We start from the raw sequence: 16,885 nt of genomic DNA, 5'->3' as shown, positions 1-16,885 counted from the left end.
GACTTGCTGCATCGCAGAAGCTAACTCTGTTGTGTGCCGGCGTGCTTTTGTAGCTTACGTGTATGCCGTCACATGTTACGTCATGACGCAACACCAATCAGGATTGGATTAGTTTCATTCACACTTCAGATGCGTTACGCTAAGGGCGTTCCCCCAAAGTGTCATTCGACGCAGTTACAGTCGTAACCCGAGGACGTTTTGTTTACATCCACATTTGAAAATCACATTTCATTGGTTGAGACTCATGCCATCGAGAATATGCTATGAATATTCACAAAGTTGGAATTGTGCAAACTGCCTGTAGCTCGTAATTAGCCCGTGCACATTCCAACACATTTTGACTGCACGGGTGACATACAATTTTTTTTAATTATTTTTTTTATATTATGGAATATAACTTTTTGCAGTTTTTCTTCTATTGGGTTTACATGCACAGTAAGTCGCATTTACAAAGTCCAACCACACTCAGGGAAGCATAAAAGGAAATAAGTCATCCAGACTCAATCCCTACAGAGAGTGTAGAGAGTGCAGTCAGGTCTACAGCAGGCTTAAGGTTTCCCCAGTTAAAATGTGTCCGGGGGCAAGTTATCTTTAGATCAATTGGGGTGCTGAGTGAAAGGACCATCTTCAACTCAGAGAGCTGTATATCCAGGATGGCAGGACTTAGTGCACATTTGGGAAACTTTTCTCTGCATTATTCATGAAGACTAATGCACAAAGTTGAGGTAAAAGGCTACAGTTGTAATTTTACATATTCGTAGGGCTCGCACAACCACTGCATTGACCGAAACAAAAGCATGAATTACTTTGACAAATACATGCTGTAATCTCTGCTTTTTAGTGCCTTGGGCTTAATCTTATTCTCTGGCTGTGTTTGAAATCACACACCACCACAGGACACTACTCTTATTACATCTAATTTTTGACTAATTATTATAAAGTTTAGATATATTTACACAAAATTGAACCCTGGCTGTGAGACCCAAGCATTGGCATTGTCTTTTTTCCAGGAAGTCATTAGTTATCAAAAATATTGATATGTATTCATATTTTATTTGGGGGAAAGTGTTATAGAACAGTGTTATAATTCAGTATGCAAGCAGGTTTTAAATTTCCTGGAGAGACTTTCCCAGCAAGCTATGAGGATGAATTTTGGGTCATTTAATTCCAGAGCAGTATATGTATATTGCTGGAATGAATTTTCTATTCCTTAACATCTTGAGAACTGTAATATACTTTAGTGCAGGGGTGTCCAAACTCGGTCCTGGAGGGCCACTGTCCTGCAGAGTTTAGTTCCAACTTGCCTCAACACACCTGCTTGTAAGTTTTTAGCATGCCTAATGACCTTCAACAGCTAATCAAGACCTTGATTAGCTGTTTCAGGTGTGTTTAATTGGGGTTGGAGCTAAACTCTGTAGGACAGTGGCCCTACAGGACTGAGTTTGGACACCCCTGCTTTAGTGGAATACTTATTTACAATATTTGGAAAGATTTTAGTCAGTATAGGCAGTGACCATGTTGTGTGACTCTGGCATGATGGGTGATTCAAATAAATATATGAATATAAATATATATACAGTGTATATATATAATATTTTTATATTTTATAAATATTCTATTTTTGCTATGAGACATTTGCTATGAGTGTATACTGTTGTTATATGCTTTTTGCCCATATTTGGTGAAAAATTGCTTAAAGAGTTGCAATTTTGCAATTGGCTCATAGGTCAATGAGTTAAACATCAAGGTAACCATTTATTTATTTTTATTATTTAAAAAAAAAATGGTCATGTGACAGCAATTTAATACGGAGCCCCTAAATGGAAATGATGGTAAACAAACAAACAAACAAAAAACATTCACATCAACGCTCAATGCAAAACATTTACTAGAGAATGCAAATGTTTTCCAAGCAAATGTAAAGTTACTCTGGGGAACGCAATACTTTTGCGAGAGAACGCAAAAGTTTGTGAGGGATTGCTAAAGCATTGAAAAATAATTTTTCCTTCCATTTCATTTTTTTCCATCACCATGCCCCCTTAGGGCCTCTGTAATATACAGTAGATGGAAACGTACATCATTCACATTCACAAGTATAACAAATAGTAATCAGTACACTGTGTGTAGCAGTGCACTAGTATACCATTCTAAACCTTTTGATAAAAAAAAATAAAAAAAATTGGACTAAAAAAATGGGAGAGATTGATTGGATTATCTAATGTTGATTTATTGGTGATTGATTAAATCTGTAGAAGCTATCATAAGATTCAAACATTAATCTTATTCACACAGTGAATACAGGGTTGGTACAGAGACAATTTGCATAGTCATAGAATGAAAGTAACTAAACAGTTTTACTACACTGAGATGAAAGCAAACATGAATCTTATGAAACAAGAGCTTCCAGGGCTGTTAAAGTGATCTGTAATAGCCTGGACAGTGATTTAAAGGCAGAATTAAAGTATAGGAAAAAATGAATTTAGAAGCTTTAAAAAAGGGTGAATTGGCTAGAGAGAGAAATGATAAGCTGTGTTTGAAATGAGAGAGTCAGTCGAGGTGGAGAAAACTTTCAAACAGATAAAGAGAGAGAGTGAGAGAAGGTCATGTGGATATAGATTTTAGATTTAGGATATTAGATTTTCTACAGTTCAAGGAGTTTAGGATAATGGCCCACGGCTGTGTTGATTTCCAGAGTGCTTCCTGTGGTGTGGTGCCCCGATTCCTTCCCCGAGAGTCGCTCAATCCCTCCGTGGACAGTGGAGGATTCCTGGTGGAAACTATCGTCCTCCGTTCGGAGCTAGTGGGGTGTAGCTCAGAGAGAAAGCAGACCCTTTCCAAACAACCAGGGGGAAACTAAAAAGCAGATCGAGTAGGAGAGGGTTTGGAAATGCATGACAGCATGCAGGAAAAAAGACTGAAATCAAAACAGCAAAGAGATTGCTTTCCTTCCAACCTCCCTAAAGATGCAGAAATTCTCTGAAAATCAAGCAGCAGGGTTGCTTGGGAGGGTGAGGTTCTGCTCTCGCACACGGAATTGTGGTCTGTTTACTAGATTCAACCACAATCCCTCTCAAATCCCCAATTTTACACAGAGCCGTAGCGTTTTTATTGCCGATTTTAAAACTATCACGGCAAGTCAGCGGATATAATCTCTCTCCAAAATGATGTGCTTTGCCAATTCCTGAACCTGATGCTTTTTCTCCCCCTCCTTCGTGAGGTTTTTGTTTGTGTGTTTGTTGAAGGAGTGGAATTAACCTCTTGGGAGTGAGAAAGTCGGGTCTGGATCAGATCCATAATTTTTGCAAGTAGAGATTGCCTGGTTTAATTAGAAAAAGTTTGCCACCTGCCCTTCTTATCCAGCTCACAATTAAAAAACGTGTTTGACTTCCTCTAATCTCTACAGCAGCTGGCAGCTTTTACGAGCGTCACCATAAAACTCACCAGTCTGATTTAAAAGCGGTTAATGTATTGTAAGTCTGTGAAGGCACATATATTCATTTAGTCATCGTAAAACGTTCTTTGTTGCATAACGGGTGTTATTTTCCATTGTTTGTAGATGTTACACCTCTTCAGCAGCGGTCAAATGTCATAAATAATTTTTCAGTAGCAAATGACTCAGAATTCTAATTCAGATTCATTTATTCATGCTAATTGTTATACATTTAGCATCTGCCAATTGTTTTCATTCATTTTATTTATTTTCTTTGTTTATTTACTTATTTTGACCCTGATCTTCAGGGCTTCTTATGACCAAAAGAAAAGAAAAAAATTGACACAGTAGGCCAATACTGTAATCCAAAAATGTTTTATGAGTTGCCCTTCCAGGCATTGAAAATATATGCAGAAATTATGCAAAAAATAAAATATTTTATGTTTTGTTATAATGTTAGACCCGCATAAAATATATACCATTAATGTAAGAAAAAACACTTCATTTTTGCCACTTTGCCCTTCAGGACTTTTCTGCCCAGATATGCATTAATTTTCAGCACATATGTTTAGCTGAAATTTATTCTCTCCATAAAAGTTAACAGTTTGCGCTTAGATTAAGTGTTAATTCATTTGCACGATGCTGTATCTTAACTGCACTTTATGTGATTTACATCTGGGATGTTTGATAGTAAGAATGCACTAACCTGTAGTATTTTAATTAGATTTCCCCTTCCCATAATGCAATAGTTTGGTCTCCCCGGCTTCTTTCTTCACCATGTGGAGCCTGTTCACTGGTCTGTCTGTGAACACACACACACACACACACACACACACACACACACTAACATGGCTCCAGTAGGGGGTAAATTATGTTGTAGCTAATGATTGCGTTAGCTATTGGGGGGGCGTAGAGGATTGCCTGAGGTTCTCCACGGGAAGAGAAGGGTGAGATATGTTCCTTAGACACAAACTCTTGACTAAAGACTCAGATATAATTATAAATGTCCTTGTGACACATAACATATACTTACTGAAAATCATCGCTTCAACTCTCCCTGCCAATTCCCTCTTACATGAATCAGTATGTGGTATACATGAATTCAGGCACTAGCAGGGTCCTTGATCCACTAAACGTTGGGACACTGACGATTCAATTACACAAATAAGGTCACAAATAAAAACCTAGAATAAAAACCTGGTATTTATCATCAAAATTACTGCGTAACACTTCCAATATACTTCTGGTATCATTTATGTAGCATTCATGTTAATTGTCATAAATGTAACAAATATGCAAAGTAAGTTGCTTTATTTATTTTTTTAAATACATGCATATATGGCAGATTGTTTTAACTTATGATTGATATCAAAAGTACTGTAAAAAGTAATATTGTGAAATATTATACAGTTTAAATAGCTGTTTTCTATTTGAATATATTTAAAAATGTAATTTATTCCTTTGATGGCAAAGCTGAAATTTCAGCAGCCATTATTTCAGTCTTCAGTGTCACATGATCCTTCAAAAATCATTTGAGTAAGCTGGTTTTCTATTTTTATTATAATTGTATAATGATATATTATGCAGTGTATTCTTCTGTTTTCTCTATGCATTGTCTCATTGATTAGAGGTCTCTCACGACAGCAAATGTGCATGTGTCTCACCTCAGAGATGTAGATATAGATCCATGTCTTGTGTCATTTGTCTGGTGGCTTCCCTCTCTTCTTGAACTGTTACTCAACAGAACCACCATCCATAACATCTCATGCATTTATCATTATCCGACCAACCATCTGTCCCTGAGCTACTCTTGACGAGAGAGGGGGAAAGAATAAGAGAGAGATAAATGTCGCAAGACCAAAGAGCGTATCCTTACAGTTCCTTGATCATGTTTTTTATCAGATATAAGATCAAATTGAACTCGGACGAGCTGCAATATGGGGGTCACGGGAGGCTTGTGCAGGACACAGAGTTCTTCACAGAGCCCATGTCTTTCAATGGCAGAGCCCAATCATTTCTGGTGAGTTTCATCTCAACTACACCTTTCAACTCTTAAACCTTTAACAAAAATGTTGTGTAATGTAGTGAGTAACAATCTGGGAAGGTCCATGACTTCAAGTTTGCCCTTTAACAATTAACTCAATCCATAGATGCCATTTACCATATTTTCGTCACTATATTTTTCCATGGCCAATTTTTGTCCCCACCACTTTATGAAATTACTTGCGACAGGAATTATTCTGCATCTCCATTGGTCAAGGAGGAGTCTTCATTTTGTTTGTTATAATGAGTGGCAATCTAACACTGGAATTTGTTATTTCAGACCCACAGTCTTGTTAAACCACAAAACTAAATGCAAACAAATGTGTCCATGCTCCTAAACCCATAACTCAAAGCAAATATATACTAGACAAATAATTCAAAGTGCAGTTGTTGATCAATGCATTTATCCTCTAAAGCCAAAAAATCCCAAAGCAAATAGAGGCAGATGTAGAAATGAAGTTATATAAATTAAATATCCATGCATTTGAAATGGTCAGCAAGATTGATTGCTACCTTAAATTATGATCTACCCGGTTATGAAGACGTTTGTTAACTTAATACACTGTTCTCATGAACTGATCTCATGAACAGTGTTTTTTTTAATGAACCCAGGCTCATCTTAGATTTTGGCTTTTAAAGTTTCCATTTTATCTCCTCCTCATGTGGTGGAATGAGCAATGAGACATAAAAGTCTTGTTTTTTTTATATACTTGCCGTTTAAAAATGGATCCTTGTTGTCTCTTGTGTACACTAGATGTGGTAAACAGAGCCTTGGTTCAAACCCTAGAGAAATGCTACAGTTACCTCTATAAAAATACTTTACCTGAACTAGCTCAAAACAGCAGTGCTTCTAAAGTGGTGAGCACACTAGTATTTCATTATGCAATAGTAATCTTCAGACAGTATGGCATTTATTGAAAAATACAGCTTTAAGGTAAGAGCAAGATATTGAATAAATCATGATCTCATTTTGGCCTCATTACAGCTAGTTGAATTTTATGACAATCCACTTTATATAGTCTGAACTCTGAAGGTGAGCACTGCTGCCCTTCCCATAAATCAGCTGAAGATTTTTTTGCAGAGCGGCCCAAATGGATTCTGGTTTGAGGTATATAGGGTCTGTATGGAGTGTGAAGGTTCTTCATGTTATGCAAATGTAATTATTGCTATGTTAAGGTTGTTTTGGAGAGTTTGAGATCTTTGCGCAGAGTAACTGAATGTCATGCTGTGTAATATTTTGTCTCCATGCTGTGTAAAGGTTCCTTATTCTGTGTTAACTTCCTTTTATGCAGTGTAAGTCCGTGTGTCCACCAAAGCGTTTTTAGCCAGCTGAAAATGCTAGACGCTCTGCTGAAAACGTCTAGCTCTGGGCGCTTGAGAGCGCTTTGGCAGCGCTGCGTTTTTTCAGTTGAGACGATTCATTGCCATGATACAGAATATCCACAGCACAGTTTACTTGAAACTGATTTCACAGATAATTTGTTTCATACAAAACATTTATTTTTCATCCATTTTGTTCCGTTAGCTCTGCTGGTTGACGTCGTTGTACAGAAAGAATGTTGTGACAGTTGGTCGGTGTGTTATTTGTCCCGTCCCTCTTCCACTGTGATTGGACGGCTGGGTAAAAAGTGACTGTGATGAGCGCTGCGTTTTACCCAATGTTGAACATTCTTCAACTCTCGGCGACCAGTAAAAAACCCTGGACGCTCAACGCTTCAGTGTGGAAAAAAAACGCTCAGCGCCTCGTTACACTCATGGCGTTCTAAAAATGTGGCGCTCCCATTGAAAACAATTGAAAAAACACGCCAGCCACTTGAAAAAACGCTTTGTTGGACATCCGGCCTAAAGGTTCTGCATCCATTGTATAGTGTCTTTATGCAGTGTGAAGGTTCTTTGTGTGACACAAAGGTTCTTCCTGTGTAGTTTTTTTAGTACTTCATGCAGTGTAAAATTTATTTGAAGAGCTCTAAATGTTTATTTTGCAGTGTAACACTGTTACTATTCCAGACACGAGCAATGCGATGCAACAAAAAGCAAATACAACCCATTTATAATTAGTGATTCGGTCAACATTGTATGCGGCGCAAGGAGACACAACAAATTCCCTACTGTAAACTGATGCCCTGTTCTATTACTAATGTTCTGCAAGCCCCCACACTAATTTTGACACAAAAAACAAATGGATTTGCAATGGTCGCTTTGTCACGTTCGGTATAAACATATTCTTAGTGCAGTTTGAAGGTTCAAAGGTAAAAGTTTGTTTATATTGTAAAGTTTCTTTGTGCATTCCAATATATCTTTATACATTGTGAGGTTTCCTTATGCACTATGTTTTTTGTGCTTTTTAAAACTGTTGTAATGTAGTAGTATAAAGGTTGTTCATACAGTGTTAAACTTTTTACAGTGTAAAAGTATGACGTGCATTATATTTCCATTATACAAACTCTTTGCTGATTTAATGATCCAAAGTTGTGTATGGAGCCATTTGAGTGTGCAGTGCTTGCCTGGATACAGCAGTTGACTCCAAACACAACTCTGGAGATGGAGATGAACCCTGGGGGTTATAGGCTGAACTTCAAAATGTTCCCAGTACCTGATTTATTTTCAGAGTTCTCAATCTGTCTCTATCTTTCCCTCCTTCTCTCCCTTTTCTCCACTGCCAGTAACTGCCCATTCAGTCATTTCCCCAGGCTGTTTTCTGATGGAGCGCTGGGGCCAGGGAATAAGGTAGGCCTGTAACGAACAGTTGAAAGAGCCGTCTCCAATCAGTAAGCCTGTGAAAGCCTGGGTAACTTTCTGTTCATGGTATAAGCTTTCTGTTTAGCTTTCCTTCTCTCTCATTCTCTCTTGAGGCAGGTCCGTAAACACACCCCCTTGGTTTCATATTGCTATTGATCTTTGGCTGCCCCTTATTTATAGACTGATAAATGTATCATTTGTTTTCTCTGCTATAGAAAGGAAACTCAGCTTATTAGTTTCTCAACGTCTTCCTCATATTTATCCTTTACGGTCTGCCTCGCCTTCCTTTTCATAGTCCACTGGCTAGGCTGCTTATTAAGGGTATACAGATGAATAAAAAAGATGAATAGGAGGATGGTGAAACCATCATTTTCATAGTAATCACACTTTCTTAGCCATCTTAGATCCTGATAAAACGTGTATAGATGAATGAATGAATAAAACATTGTTCATCGATGATAGGAGAGACCATGAGCAATTGTAACCTTCAGATGTTTTACATTTTCTTAATTAATTTTAATTTACATTTAGCTGACGCTTTTATCCAAAGCGACTTACAATTGCTATATTTCAGAGGTTGCACGCCTCTGGAGCAACTAGGGGTTAAGTGTCTTGCTCAGGGACACATTGGTGTCTCACAGTGGATTCGAACCCGGGTCTCTCACACCAAAGGCATGTGTCTTATCCACTGTGCCATCACCACCCTTGGTGACATTTTCATTCAAAACTTTCAAACTGCTTAAAATTTACCTTCCCTTGTTTGGTACAAAAAATGAGAAGCCGGAGGGAAGGCAGAGCCGAAGGGGTCAAGTTGCTATGTCAATAGCACTTTTAACAATATGGACTGTTTCAAAGCAGCTTTATAGTGATAATAGGAAATTAAAGTAACAGAGATTTTTTCTGGCTTTACAGCAGCTCTAGAATAAAGTTATTGTCCAGCTATAGTTTTGATTGATTCACTTCCGTCGCAACTTCCTATTAACTTAGGGGCCGTTAACACAATACCATTCTAACAGAAAACCTTTAATACGATCTGGCCGCTCATTTGCATAAAACAGTGCCTGGTGGCTCTGAGAATTTTTTATCATTTCCGCGTAGCCACGTGAATCGAAATTATCCCGAAAACGTTTTATCAGTACAGAGGTAAAGGGAAGGAGGCCTTCACAAGGGAGAGACTAGTTGACAGGACTGCGTTGTCGTCGTGTCCAGGCACAGGTCCTTCATCAGATCCGGATACGGCCTGGATCCGGCGGACTGCGGTAAAGCTCGGGATAAACAGAGAGACTAAAATTAGCGTAGACGCCATCCTTCTTATGATGTACAAAGTACATCAGGATTTATGGGAAGTGTTCCCGGTTCCGGCTGATCTAAACTATGCAGCCTAACATTGAATTATAGAAGTCTATAATGTGTTATGTGTATGCTAAGCCAAAGAGATGTGTTTTTAGTCTAGATTTGAACTGACAGACTGTGTCCTGCTTCCAAGACAATGTTAGGAAGATTGTTCCAAAGTTTTGGTGCTAAATAGGAAAAGGATCTACCGGATTTCTACGGATATCGATTTTGATATTATAGGTATTATCAACTAGCCAGAATCAGATCGCAATAGATCGCAAAAGGTCTATAATGCTAAAACATTTAGTCCTTTGTAAGTAATCAGCAAAATTTTAAAATGTATACGATGTTTAAAAGGGAGCCAATGCAGTGTTGACAGAACCGGGCCAATATGGTCATACTTCCTGGTTCTGGTAAGAACTCTAGCGGCTGTATTTTGGACCAGCTGTAGTTTATGTATTAAACGTGCAGGGCAACCACCCAGTAGAGCATTACAACAATCTAGCCTTGATGTCATTAACGCATGAACCAATTGTTCTGCATTTTTCATTGAGAGCATATGACGTAATTTAGATATATTTTTAAGATGAAAAAAATGCTGTTTTACAGATACTAGACACGTGACTTTCAAATGAAAGATTGGTATCAAAGAGCACACCCAGGTTCCTAACCGACGAAGAGGGCTTGACAGAGCAACCATCAGGTGTTAGACAGTATTCTAGGTTTATCGTGAGGAAGTTTTTTGTCCAATAATTAGAATCTCTGTTTTTTCAGAATTAAGGAGTAATATCAGCTATGCATTCCGTTAATTTTGTGGATTGGTAAATTTCGTCCGGGCGTGAAGAAATATAGAGATGAGTATCATCAGCATAACAGTGAAAACTAATGCCATGCTTTCTAATGATATCTCCTAAGGATAGCATGTACAGAGTGAACAGCAACGGTCCTAGTACTGAGCCTTGTGGTACACCATACTAAACTTTTGACCGATAAGACATCTCTTCATTTACTGCTACAAACTGATAACGGTCAGATAAGTATGATTTAAACTATGCTAGTGCAATTCCACTAATGCCAACATAATTTTCGAGTCTATTTAAAAGAATGTTGTGGTCGATAGTGTAAAATGCAGCACTAAGATCGAGTAGCACTAATAGAGAGATACAACCAGAGATACAACCACGAGCGGATGATAAGAGCAAATCATTTGTGACTAATGAGAGCTATCTAAGTACTATGATACGGTCTAAATCCTGAATGAAAATACTCACAGATACCATTTCTTTGCGAAAAAGGAACATAGTTGTGAAAATACTGCCTTTTCCAGTATCTTTGACAGAAAAGGTAGATTCGAGATCGGCCTGTAATTGACTAATTCTGTTGGATCAAGTTGGGGTGTTTTAACAAGCGGTTTAATCATAGCCAGCTTAAAAGTTTTTGGTACGTATCCTAATGACAAAGATGAATTAATGATATTAAGAAGAGGATCTATGACCTCTGGAAGCATCTCTTTCAATAGTTTAGTCGGTATAGGGTCTAACATGTTGTCGATTTAGATGATTTAACGAGTTTATAAAATTCCCCCTCTCCTATAGCAATAAATGAATCAAATTTTTTGTAAGTGAAACTACACTGCACTGTGTGATGCGATACTGTAGTAGACGGTTGCATAGTTATAATTTTCTCTCTGATATTATCAATCTTGTAAGTAAAAAAGTTCATAAAGTCATTACTGCTGTGCTGCTTGGAAACATCTGGGCTTGAAGCTTTATTTTCCATTAGTTTAGCCACAGTTTCAAATAAATACCTAGGGTTTTGTTTATTTTCTTCGAATAGGGTAGAAAATTAGCAGATCTAGCGTTTTTTAAGGCCTCTCTGTATGCAATCGTGCTCTTTCCATGAAATGCGAAATACCTATTGTTTTGTTTTATTCCAGTTTCGCTCTACTTTTCTGGCTGCTCTCTTAATGGCCTGAGTGTGCTCGTTGTACCATGGCGTTGGAATATTTTCTTTAATCTTCTTTAAGCGTGAAGGAGCAACTTTGTCTTCAGTGCTGGAAAAGAGAGAGTTAAAGAGAGAGTTAGTTTCTGTCGCATTATAGAGTTCTTCTAAGCCATCTGGGATGCTGAGATGATGAAACTGATCAGGAAGATTATTTATAAAGCAATCTTTAGTGGCAGAAGTGATAGGTCTAACATATTTGTAACACAGAGTCGGCTTTGCTGCCTTGGCTAAATGAAGTTTACACAAGACTAGATGGTGATCTGAGATGTCATCACGCTGCTGCATAATTTCAACGGCATCAACATTGATTCCATGTGATAATATTATATCTAGAGTATGATTGCGACAATGAGTAGGTCCTGACACCAAATGCATCTTTTTCGTTATCTACATTTATATTAAAATCACCAACAATTACGACTTTATCTGCAGCCAGTACTAACTCTGATAGAAAATCAGCAAATTCTTTGATAACTTTGATGTATGGCGCCTTGGTGGCCTGTATACAGTAGGCAGCACAAATCTCAAATGTGATTTATCATTTACACTAGATATTGTTATATTTAGCACCAACAATTCAAATGAATTATATTTGAAACTAGACTAAACTTCTTAGTAATTCTGAAAATATTACTATTAATTACAGCAACACCTCCCCCTTTGCCTTTCATACGAGGTTCATATTTATAGCCGTAATCTTGGGGGGTGCACTCATTTAATGTAATGTAATTGTTTGGTTTTAGCCATGTTTCTGTCAAACACAGCACATCTAGGTTATAGTCTGTTATCATATCATTAACGATAAGTGCCTTTGAAGTAAGGGATCGAATATTCAGCAACCCGAGCTTTATCGTTTGTTCATTTGTATTATTTCTGTTTTTAATTTGTTGAACATCAATTACATTTTTACCATTAGATGGGTTTGGAAGTTTTTTGTATTTCCTAATTCGGGGAACAGACACAGTCTCTATGTGATGATATCTAGGTGAAAGAGTCTCTATGTGATGGGATTTATCTGACCTCAGTGACTTGAGACAGCTAGCAGACGGTCAGTTTAGCCAGTTTGTCTGCTTCCTGACCTGAGCCCTAGACTGTCATGTTTGACCTCTAAGACTATGTACAATATTACTACAATATTACTAGAGAGAAAAGCAGCAGCATCCCAGGAGGGAGGAATACCATCTCTTTTCAACAGGTCAGGTCTGCCCCAAAAACTTTTCCAATTGTCTGTGAATTCTATATTATTTTGCGGCCACCACTTAGACAGCCAGCCATTGAGTGGAGGGATGAAGCACAGCTCAAGGCCTGGAAGTCCGTGGCGCAGGCGGGGCGGTGACTGACCAAGGCGAAGCTGGAGGGACATGGAAGCCAGGTGGAGCCGTAAAAAAGGTGGTCCTAAGTGGAGCCAAGGGGGGGTGGAACCAAGGTGGAGCCAACTGGTTGATGAGCTGAGGTGAAGTGACAGGCTCGACAGCTGGAGGCGGAGGGTGAGGATCCTCTTGACAAAGTGGAGCTGGAGACCGGAAGATCCGAAGCAGATCCACGCAGTAGAGTGGAGTCAGAGAAGGAGACAAGGAGACAAGGAACTGAGGGGAAACAGCAGAGGCGGGGCAGAGGAACTGGCTGTCATTGGAAGAGGAGTTGGGAGAGGGATGGTTGGCAGGATCTCTGGAGAAACAGGAGACTTTGAGCTGGGCGGGACCAGCGGAGACACAGGAGACTTGGAGCTGGGCAGGACCAGTGGAGAGACAGGAGACAGGGAGATATCCTATTCCAATTCCTTATCGTATCCTGAAGAGGCCAACTGCAGCTCACCTTCAGCCCTCAACTCCACAAGCACGCCCACTGGAATGCATGGTGTTGCCGGCTTACTCACCTGGTCAGACTCTTCCTTAGGCTCGAGCTACGAGGCTATGGTGGGATCCATCTTTATCTCTGGCTCTTGCATTGCAGCAGGCTTGGGCTCTCTGTCTGCAGTGGGCTCTGGGGTTTGCTCATTGCAGTGTGTGTGAGGCGGATGGCTGGGTTCTGGGTCCGGAGTGGGGCTGGTGGCGTCTTCTTCAGCAGCATAGACAATCCATTTTTCACCAGCTCCCGCTCCACAAAAGTTCCCCCGAGGACCAACCATGGTCCAGGCGTTCGTTCAGGCTGATGGGAAAAAAATACAGCCAGCGGTCGGGGAAGTTGGTAAGGCACGGCAGGTCTAAAAATGTCCTTGTGTGGTCCTTGAAGTTTAGCTCCTCTTGCTCTAGTCTAGACAGAACAACTGGACAGTAGGTAAGTTGCACGACGCAGGAAATTCAATAAGAAAATATTTACTTGGAAACACTCTGGAGAATACAGGAATCAAACCTATATAACATTACCACACAAACATAAACGAGTCTGAATAATAAACAAGGGAAACTAAGGGCTTAAATACACGAGGTAATGAGTTAATAACTAAATGAACAAAAGGTGAACCTAATCCAATCAGAAACCATAGACACTAATTAGCAAACTAAACTCAGGCAAAGCAGAACAGGGAACAGAATGAAAACTAAACCAAAGCAGAACGAGACCGTTACAACATTAACATGAGCATGTTTTTTTGTTTTTTTACATTAACAAAAGTTAGTAAATGCTGTATAAAATATACTGTTCATTGTTAGCTAATGCATTAAATAATGTTAACAAAAATTATTAGATTATAATATTGAATTGGTTACTTTATAAGTATACAGTACTTACAAATCATTAACAAACAATTAGTTTATAGTTAGTAAATGTTAATACATTAATAGATATAGCCAGTGAGATCTTTATTCATTGTCACTGTAATTAACACAATTATTATTGTTTAATTGGCTCGTAAAGGAATTGTTAATTGGTTAGGAGTAAATAGTTCTCACTTTAGATTATATTTATTGCATTCATATTCAGTGTACCTTAAAGTGTTTAAAAATACGGTAAAACTTTACAATAAGGTTAATTAGTTAACATTAGTTAACTACCTTAGTTAGCATGCACTAAGAATGAACAATACTTCTTCAGCATTTATTAATCTTAGTTAATATTAATTACAACATTTACTAATACGTTATTAAAATCAAAGGTTGTATTTGTTAACATTAGTTAATGCACTGTGAACTAACATGAACAACTGTATTTTTATTAACTAACATTAACAAAGAAAAATAAATACTGTAACAAATAAGCTCATTGTTAGTTCATGTAATTTAATACATTAACTAATGAACCTTATTGTAAAGTGTTACCAAAAATACATTACACACACACACACACACACACACACACACACACACACACACACACACTGGCATATGTTGTTTGGCAAACTCTCCATAAGCGTAATGGTTTTTATACTGTACAAGTACAAACTGTATATTCTATCCCCTTACTCTAACTCTACCCTTAAACCTACCCATCACAGAACACTTGATACTAATGCAATTCATTTTTGATTAAGGTTGTTTTAAAGGACTTAACTAATTACATTTCACATTTCCCATACATACATTCTGTGACCTAAACAAAAGTGAGAACTATTGACAGTTAATAAGTTAATAAATCATTAAAAACATTATCTAACTCTTTAAGTATGAGCTAATTAATCAATAATAATTTGGTTAATTACAGTGACAATGAATGAAGAACTCACCATTTATATATATAGCCTATTAATACAGTATATTAATAACAATGTAGAGACTACAATATATTAACTATATACTTTGCAAATAATTTGTAAATACTTTATTACTGTATACTTATTATAAAGAGTTACCAGTTAATTTAATTAAAGTTGATAGTGCTATGTTAATATTTATTAAGAGTACTCAACAGTTTTCACCTTTAAAAACAATTCTGTATTTTATTTCACTAGTGTTACAATTAACCCTTTGTTAAACCTCTTTTTAAAAAACAAATCCTACCTTAACAACTGTCCTCAATAGATTACAATTTAAATGAGATTGGCACAAAATATATTAACTGAACTTTTTACTGTGCAGTGAAATCTCCCATTTATTGCTATGGTATGAGATGTTATGTAAAGCTTGTATGAGTGAGGAACTGTATACAAGGGGTGGCGGAGCTAAACAAAAGTTCAGTTGCCCATGCTCAGAGCTGAGATAAAACAGATGCAGGTTTAATTTCAGGTTTTTGTAAAATTTCTCACAAAGTGGAATAATCACAATTATTTTTTCAGGTAGACAGAGAGAACTCTACTAAGCGTGTGCAGAATAGAAATCAGTCTATCTTATTTGGCAGCTTTTAAAATAATTTTAGTGTTACTGGCCCTTGTCTCCACTATAGAGACTGACCTTTATACTTGTGATACATTTCTGTTGCTAAGAAACCTTGGCATTTTTTTTAAACCAGTGAATTTAAATATACCCTGCCAATCTTAATTCCTCTTTTATTACTTTAAATTACAGAATCCAAACTTGTCAATTTTTCTTTCGGTTCATTTTGAGTGCAAGCTATCTGTCCTAAGCAAAGTATTGAGCAAATCTGGCAAGTATTAGTCTTTTTCTCTCTGTCATTTAATGTTTGGTTTTTAAAGACAGGATAAAAAAGATAAACACCCTCCTTCCCTCTCACACACGCTTTAGAGGAATGTTTGATTGTGACAGGAAATTAATTATTAAAACGAGACGCAGGTGCCGGATGCAGCCTCCATTTTGTGAGACTCACAACATGATTTATTTAAAGGACTGTTGCTTCAAAGTCAGTTTAAAGTTTGTTTTTTCTCGCCATTTCACTTTAACGGGACCCATCATGTCAATCACCATTTTCCCCCTTCTCTCTGCCTCACCTCTCTCTTGTTCTGTTGCTATCTCACTTATTCTATTTTTTTTTTTCTCAGAAATGATCTAACGTTTGCAGTTTTTGCATTTTAAAAGGATAAGCCGTGCTGGATGGCTTAGGTGTTTGTCCGATATTGCGGCTTTCACATGGTACCCTCAGCACTCGGACATAAATAAACATCATGCTGGTTTCGATCAGGCCTGCTTGTTGGAAGCATCACCCGTTACCCTGAACAGCTCTTCCACAGGCGTTCTGCATGAATTACTCCCTTTATCCCTTGTAGTTTCATTTTAGGACAACAAGTACTACTTTAAACACAGCAGCGCTTGTTCCAAAGAGCTCCAATTTGACAGATCAGAAAAAAGATTTTTTCTCCCCTCCAATTTGGCCTTGATAGCAGGTGAGCTTGTTTCATTTCAAAGTAGTTGCTCACAATTTTAGGACACATTCAGTGCTGAATTAGCCATTTTGCTAGCCTTCCACTCACATTGTACATATTTCCTTTTCTTGTTTTCAGATTTA

At 37.8% G+C, this 16,885-nt stretch overlaps 1 protein-coding gene across 1 annotated transcript in view; it reads left to right on the top strand.

Annotated features, from left to right (window-relative positions):
* Positions 1-16,885, top strand: part of gbe1a (glucan (1,4-alpha-), branching enzyme 1a) — a 159,126-nt gene that overhangs the window by 128,408 nt on the left and 13,833 nt on the right. Inside the window, exon 15 of the mRNA XM_077242774.1 lies at positions 5,333-5,450. Within this exon, the coding sequence (XP_077098889.1) occupies positions 5,333-5,450 (118 nt within the window). The remainder of the gene's footprint in view (positions 1-5,332; positions 5,451-16,885) is intronic.

Source organism: Siphateles boraxobius, unplaced genomic scaffold (assembly GCF_051911475.1).
Source record: "Siphateles boraxobius isolate OS27281-9 unplaced genomic scaffold, OSU_SipBor_1 25, whole genome shotgun sequence".
NCBI lineage: Eukaryota > Metazoa > Chordata > Actinopteri > Cypriniformes > Leuciscidae > Siphateles > Siphateles boraxobius.
This window is presented reverse-complemented; position numbering and strand designations above follow the sequence as displayed.